The sequence below is a fragment of the Carassius auratus genome, unplaced genomic scaffold (genome assembly GCF_003368295.1).
Source record: "Carassius auratus strain Wakin unplaced genomic scaffold, ASM336829v1 scaf_tig00217597, whole genome shotgun sequence".
In the NCBI taxonomy this organism is placed as follows: Eukaryota; Metazoa; Chordata; class Actinopteri; order Cypriniformes; family Cyprinidae; genus Carassius; species Carassius auratus.
In genome coordinates, this window is record NW_020529138.1 from 28654 (window position 1) to 37092 (window position 8439).

The 8439-nt window shown below is 33.6% G+C and overlaps 1 protein-coding gene across 1 annotated transcript; it reads left to right on the forward strand.

The window, feature by feature from the left end:
* Window positions 1-469: 469 nt before the first annotated feature.
* Window positions 470-7428, forward strand: LOC113101279 (ATP-dependent RNA helicase DDX55-like). Its single transcript, XM_026265617.1, is given in 16 exon segments — window positions 470-673; window positions 759-809; window positions 1254-1340; window positions 1442-1533; window positions 1609-1671; window positions 1748-1897; window positions 3042-3231; window positions 3442-3524; window positions 4299-4430; window positions 4518-4610; window positions 5485-5599; window positions 5786-5954; window positions 6033-6298; window positions 6300-6320; window positions 7221-7259; window positions 7261-7428. Coding segments are annotated over 16 exon segments (1794 nt in total). The 5' UTR covers window positions 470-565; the 3' UTR covers window positions 7396-7428.
* Window positions 7429-8439: the final 1011 nt, after the last annotated feature.

The window sequence follows — 8439 nt, forward strand, 5'->3', positions numbered from 1 at the left end:
CTCTTATGGAAAAATGATAATGTTATGTAGTTATTTAAATCAGACAAATTTTCAAATTGGTGCGCCATGAATAAATATCTCAGAAAATAATATAATGGTGTTTCAAATCATATGACTTTTTGTTACAAAACAAGGCATGGTTTTCATGCACGACACCGGGACAAACATCATGTTAATCAGGTATTTGTGGAAAACACAAGTCAAGAGGGAAAGAAACTATAGATCAATATTCCCATGAAATATGAGATATGAAAATGCTGCTTTGTTATTTCTACCATTGTTACGCTTCTTTTTTCAAAATATGGTTTGCTCCAAAAACACATTAAGATGCAAATTATATTAAATTATACATTTTAAAATTTATGGATATTTTCCATACATATTGCATAAAGTACAAAAAGTATATAAAATCATTGTTATATCTCTCATATCGGTGTCCTGCAGAAGGCGATGCGGAACGTTTGTTGCTGCCGCTTGTTTCCTGCTCGGAGCGTATTTCGTGTAGCGCACGTCTTCTCCTCATGTGTTTACTTTTACGGATCAGACTCTTCTAAACTAGTAAACGATGGAGAACTTTAGCGATGGAAAATGGGAGAGTTTGCCAGTTAAATTACATGACAGCATATTACAGACTCTTAAAGAGCTGAAATTTACATACATGACTCCTGTTCAGGTATTAGTATTCCCGCTGGCTGGACTCGCGTGTTTCTCATAATATTATTATTCGCATTGTATTAACTATTATTTCTCGATTTCAGTCTGCCTGCATCCCTCTTTTTATGAGTAATAAAGATGTGGCTGCTGAAGCCGTGAGTATTTAACCATATGTTTATTTTTGTATCAACGCATTTTGCGAATTGTTTTTTTGTTTTTGTCTTTTGTGCTCGTCATCGCTGCATATGTTTAATCAAAAATACAGTAAAAATTCCGAAATATTTCTACAGTTTATATCGGCTGTTTTCCATTTGAGTACATGTTAAATTATAATTTATTCCTATGATGCAAAGCTGAATTTTCCCAGCATCATTTCACCAGTCTTCAGTGTCACGTGATTCTTCAGAAATAATTCGAATATACTTATTTACAGTTTAAGAAACATTTATCATTATTATCCATATTGCAAAATGTTTTTGCTGCCTCATATTTGTCCAAACTTTTGATATACTACCATCCAAAAATGTGACCTTTTTTTCAAAAACATTATTAATCAGAATCATTCCAAAGTGTCTATCGTAATATTTCATATATTTCAGGTGACTGGCAGTGGGAAAACCCTAGCATTTGTGATTCCTGCATTAGAAATCCTCTTAAAACGAGAAGAGAAGTTAAAAAAGATGCAGGTTTGTATTTCATACATTTCATTTACACTATCTAATTATTCATCAGATGCTTGCGTTGCATCAGATCAGTGTCATTCATTTCTATTGTAATGTGTTTTCAGGTCGGTGCATTGATCATAACACCCACCCGTGAACTTGCTCTGCAGATCAGCGAGGTGATGGGACGATTTCTGCAGGGATTTCCTCAGTTTAGGTGAGATTAAAACATCTTCTGTACCGTCTGATGGTCTCAGTCTGTAAATTTGACAAATGATGTGTCTGCATTTAGGCAGATTCTTTTAATTGGTGGAAGCAACCCTATCGAGGACGTAGAGAAGTTTAAGACTCAGGGGTGAGTATATGCACTGCTCCTTTCTAAAACTAAATCTGGAAACTATAATGTAACAAATGTTATGTGCACTTGGTAGAGCTAATATCCTAATTGCGACCCCTGGGCGATTGGAGGACATGTTCAGGAGGAAGGCTGATGGGCTCGATTTGGCCACCGCTGTGAAGGCGTTGGACGTTCTTGTCCTGGATGAAGCAGACCGATTGCTGGACATGGGCTTTGAAGCCAGGTAATGATCTCCAACCATCAGCCTGTCAGATAACAATCAGAAAACATTTAAAATAGTATGCAATAAAACACTTAGTTTTACATTGCTTGGCAGCTGAAGCACACTTTCTATTGAGTCTGCTGTAATAAAAATAATAATATGCATTGGGTGTTTAAACATGCATAATTAGCAATCTCTGTATATAGGTGGTTATACCATGGTTTTATGAGATTATTCAATAAGTATAGCACTAGTCTCCATTCGTTTTTGAATATATTTGCTCTATTTTTAATTTAAGCACTGCATTGATTGAAAAATATTCTAAAAAGTGGTTTTAATATTTTTAAAGAAATACATATAGAGGTGTAAATTGTTTACTATGTTGAAGTCCCGTCGAAATATAAGACATTTTTGAAAATAAAAATAGTATTGACCTAAAATATAGTACATTTAAAGGAATAGTTCGCCCAAAAATGAAAACCTGCTGAAAATGTACTCACCCTCAGGTCATCCGAGATGAAGGTGAGTTTGTTTCTTCATCAGATTTGTAGAAATGTAGCATTGCATCAGTGACTCATCAATGGATCATCTGCAGTGAATGGGTGCCGTCAGACTGAGAGTCCAAACAGCTGATAAAAACATCACAATAATCCACAGCACTCCAGTCCAACAGTTAATGTCTTGTAAAGCCAACATCTGTGTAAGAAACAAATCCATCAAGTGTTTTAACTTCATACTGTTAATCTGAGCTAAAATACATAATCCATAATAACGTCCTGTTCTCCTCTCAGATCCAAATCCATCCACATATTTGCTTTGACTTGTATATGGTGCTTTATCTGTGCAGATTTCTCTCCTGATTCACAACTTGTTCATTAGAGAAAGAAGTATTATGCTTTATGGATTCTTATTTTGTTATCAATTTAAAAGGCCTTGCTAGATTTGATTCCTACAAACACACAGCTTTTGTCTTCTCAAGATGTTAACTGGTGGACTGGAGTGCTGTGGATTATTATGATGTTTTTTTCAGCTGTTTGGACGCACATTCTGACGGCACCCATTCACTGTAGAGGACCGCCAGCATCACAAGTTATGAAAACAACTCAAAGTTAAGAATAACCTTGGGTTAAAGAGCTAATGCAGCCTTTTTTCTTGGCCTCCACAGTTTAAACACTATTCTGGGGTATTTACCCAAGCAGCGGCGCACAGGGCTTTTCTCGGCCACACAGACGCAAGAGCTGGAGAAGCTGGTGAGGGCCGGTCTGCGTAACCCTGTGAGAATCACAGTGAAGGAGAAAGGTGTGGCGGCCTCCAGCGTGCAGAAAACACCAGCCAGACTCAGCAATTATTACACCGTGAGTCATCTAGAGCCGCCTGAAACCAGCACGGACTCATTCACTCATGCACATCATAGCTGCTCTGTTCATTATCAGATTTTTTTTATGAGCCCTTTAATTCACATTCTCATTATGAACGGGTTGGGTTGGCAGTATTAGCTCGTCTGAACTAATTCCCAGTGTTTTGGTGGGGGTTATTTTTGTGAATGTTTTATCCATGCTGTGCAGGTCTGTCGTGCTGAGGAGAAGTTCAACGCTTTGGTGGCGTTTCTCAGGCAGCACAAACATGAGAAGCAGCTCGTGTTCTTCAGGTTCGTTAGATGAACGCTTGGAATCATTAGGATTCTTTTGAATGTTTTAGAAAGAAGTCTCTTCTGCTCACTAAGGGTGCATTTATTTGATCAAAATAAAGTGAAAATAAATATTATTATAATATTATTACAATTGAAAAAATATATATATTTTAATATATTGTAAAATGTAATTTATTCCCCTGATCAAAGATGTATTTTCAGCATAATTTCTCCAGTATTCAGTGTCAGATGATCTTCAGAAATCTTTCTAATATACTGATTCATTTTTGTTTATTATCAATGCTGATTTTTTTTGGCTGGAAACCCGTGATGACTTTTTTTCAGAATTCTTATATTGGAAAATTCAAAAGAACAGTTTTTTTTTTTTTTTTGTTTAGAAATCTTTGTAACATTATAATTTTTTTCTTCACTTTTGACCAATTTAATGCATACTTGCCAAATAAAAGCATTTTCTTTTTTTATTTAAAAACTAACTTACCCCAAACTTTTGAATCACAATGAAAAAAAAATATAATAATATATATATATATATATATATATATATAGATATAGATATATAGATATATATTCAAAATTGATACTGTAATCAGAAAATCAGAAATTGATTTCAGATACTCGAGAAAAAAAAATCTCTTTCAGATAAAAGCCTAAGAGGCATAAGAGGCTTTTTACAAAATAATAAAAATGGTAATTTATTTGAACTTCTGGTCAGTAGTGTAAATCTGTCTACACACTCATTAGTGTAAATGATATTGCTCTCTGTATCCACAGCACCTGTGCCTGTGTGGAGTACTTCGGTAAAGCTCTGGAAGTCTTGATCAAGAACGTCAGCATCCACTGCATCCACGGGAAGATGAAGCATAAACGAAACAAGATCTTTGCAGACTTCCGGGCACTGAAGAGGTAATGCAATGTGATGCCTTTCTAGCTATTTCCAAAGAGGAAGTTAAAGATCAAGCATGGGAATAAATGCATTATGCATGTGTGCAGTGGGATTCTGGTGTGCACCGACGTCATGGCCAGAGGCATCGACATACCAGAAGTGAACTGGGTGCTTCAGTACGACCCACCGAGCAGTGCAAGGTGACCAGGACATTCATCAACACACTTGAGCTCAGAAGCATGTACCTTTGAGTCTATACTACATTCACTAAGGCTTGGAATAGTTTATTACATCATTTATTTTATGCTGGTGTTACAGTGCCTAAAAGTCCTTCTATTCATGTTACTCGTACTTTATGAATCAAACAAACCCCTAACATTAAGTTTTAAACTTCAACATATATAGATATTTATTTATTTAAGATAAGGATTGTACATAAAATATCATTCCAGCCAAAAAGCTGATAAAATATGCATTGAGAGTATGTAGATAATCACTACTAATATTATATACCAAAAATATCAATAAAAATATATTTTTCAAGGTTACTCCTGACTCTAGCAACATATTAAACTGAAGAAATAAAACAATTTATTATATAGGCGTATAACTGTGCTTAACCATAATTATAAAATGCTTTGTCATCTTCTGCTTTTATTTTAATCAGTAACAGTAAAAATACAAAATATTTATTATTCCTAAGGATCAACACTTTGTTTTTAATCAGTGAATTTCAAATAGGTGCTAAACTAAAACTAATAAAAAATGTTGGGGGGTAATTGAAATAAAGCTAAATATAAATATTAGATGAAAAACTGAAACAATAGAAATGTTTACATTCAAATGACTGAAACTGAAATAAATTAAAAATAAGCAAAAACTAATGTCAAGCACATAACAAAATTTCTAAAATCACATTGGAAATAAAACAAAATCTAAATGTATATTAAATAAAAAATACTGTAATTTTATATAAATAATATTGGATAATACTACTGGTTTAAGGTGACATTATTTGCATATTTTATGCATGTTGCACATTTTTCTAATCAGATTTAATGCTCCTTCCATTAGTTCCTTTGTGCATCGGTGTGGAAGAACCGCACGCATCGGAAACCAAGGCAATGCTCTCGTCTTTCTTCTGCCCATGGAAGAGTCGTATGTTAATTTCTTGTCCATTAATCAAAAGGTAAGTCAGAGAGAAACGTCATTTCATTTACAAATTCAGATGGAGTATTTATGGCATTTATTAATAATCAAATAAAAATACATTTCATTCATGTATTTGGCAGATTCTTTAAAGTGACTTGAATTGCATTCCAGCGTTTTGAGTTTAAGGGGGTATAATAGTTTTGTTCTTCTTGTCCCCAAATAGTGTCCGCTTCAGGCATATCCTCCAGTGAAAGATGTGGTTGATGTTCTGCCTAAACTGAAGGCGATGGCTTTAGGCGACCGAGCGATGTTTGAGAAGGGCATGAAAGCCTTCGTGTCGTGTGTGCAGGCGTACGCCAAACATGAGTGTAGTCTGATATTCCGCATTAAAGGTGAGGGACTTCACTTTAAACCTTTCATAAGATGCATGAAGATAATTCAGCGGATTAAAATTACTTCTACTTGTACAGACCTGGATTTTGCTGCTCTGGCCCGTGGCTTTGCTCTCCTCCGTTTGCCCAAAATGCCTGAACTGAGAGGAAAGACCTTCCCAGACTTTAAACCGGAGGCCATCAACACCGACACCATCCGGTTCAAAGATAAAAACAGGGAGAAACACAGACAAAAAAGACTGGCGGAGCTGAAAGAAAAAGAGATGCCGATGAAGAAGAACTTCATTAAGAACAAAGCCTGGTCAAAGCAGAAGAACAAGAAGGAGAAAAAGAAAAAGAAAGCTTTCCAAAAGAAAACTGGATGAAGTATGTTAGTCTTTTTTTGCGAAACAGTAAAGAATTGGTTAAATATACTTAAAATGTACTCCCCGTCAAACCATCCAAGATGTAGATAAGTTTGTTTTTCTTCATCATGTTTAGAGAAATGTAGCATTGCATCAGTGTCTCACCAAAGGATGCTCTGCAGTGAATGGGTGCCGTCCAGATTGAGAGTCCAAACAGCTGATAAAAACATCACAAATAAACCACAACACTCCAGTCCATCGGTTAATGTCATGTGAAGCCAAACATCTGTGTGTTTGTAAGAAACAAATCCATCATTAAGACGTTTTTAACTTTAAACCGTTATTTATGACCAAAATATAAGTTCATAATCCACATCAAAAATCCACCCGCATATTTATTTGAAACTGTTTTGGACTGTTCTTCAGTGTTTGATCCATGCAAATTTCTCTCCTGATTCAGATAAGATTACTTTTTTTTTTTTTTACTGTTGAAATTAATATTATGGATAGAGACTCAACTTTTTGGCCAGAAAGGGACCATTTGAAGTTAAAACGCCTTAACAATAAATTAGTTTCTTACAAAAAAAATGCAGCTTTTGTCTTCCACAAGACATTAACTGTTGGACTGGAGTGCTGTGGATTATTGTGATGTTTATTATTAGCTGTTTGGACTCTCAGTCTGACGGCACCCATTCACTGCAGAGCATCCACTGCTGAGACACTGATGCAATGCTACATTTCTCTTAATCTGATGAAGAAAACAATCTTGGATGGCATCAAAGAAAGTAAATTTTCAGAAAATTTTGGACTGAAGTATTCCCTTGATTGAAATGTTTCACTATCTAAAACAGTGTTAACCGCTCTAAATAAAACGTGAATAGCTACTCTATAAAGTCTCAATGCTATATTTGTGTGCTTCCAGGAATCAGATGTTGATGATGAAGACTTCAATGAGCTTTTAAAATGACACGCGTCTGCTGAAGAAACTCAAGAAGGGGAAGATCAGTGAAGAGGACTTTGACAAGCACTTGAGTTCAGCGGGCAGCTCTCGTCCCAAACGAGCAGAAGTGGACGGTTCTGATGGAGACGGAGAGTGAGCTGTCATTTCTGAGACCGTATGCACCTAAATTGACTGTTCCTTTGACTTAAATATGCAAATATGCTGTATCAAGCGGTGTTATTTTCATGATGTTTTGTCTGTGTACTGAACAAGGAGGATGCATTCATTACAAATGTGCTTTTGTATTAACTATCAGTCATATGCATCAATGTCCATCAAATAAAGATTTCTTTAAGTTTTAAAGGTTTCTCTTTTTTTTTTTTATATATGATCTATAAATATATGATCGATATATTTCCTGTAACCAATAGCAATAATGCCCAAATAAAATAAATGTAAAAAAATCATGTTTGGCAACCACCCCAATATTATTTCATTTGGCCCACATGCAAAAAGAAAAACAAAAATGTTTATTGCATACAGACCCAATTTTACTGTAAAAAAAAAAAAAAAAAAAAATATTTTTTTTTATAACCTAATTTTATTTTTTTAAATAAAATTATTTTATTTTGGAAACAATTTATATTTTTATACTATTTTAATCTAATTGCTTTTATTTTTAAATAAAATATTTTATTAATTTAATTATTTTGATTTTAAATATATATATATTATATATATATATATATATATATATATATATATATATATATGATCAATATATTTCCTGTAACCAATAGCAATAATGCCCAAATAAAATAAATGTAAAAAAAATTATTTCATTTGGCCCACATGCAAAAAGAAAAAGAAAAATGTTTATTGCATACAGACCCAATTTTACTGTAAAAAAAATCTAAATATTATTTGAAATTAATAAATTTTTTATTACATAGTTAACATTTTCAACCAATAACACTTTACTGGCAGATTCTTAATTTTTTAGTTATTTGTTTTCTTATTTTATTATAACCTAATTTTATTTTTAAATAAAATTATTTTATTTTGGAAACAATTTATATTTTTATACTATTGTAATCTAATTGCTTTTATTTTTAAATAAATATTTATATACATTATATATAATATATATTTTTTTTTTTTTTTTTTGAGCAGAAACATGGTCGTACCACTGCACTTCTTT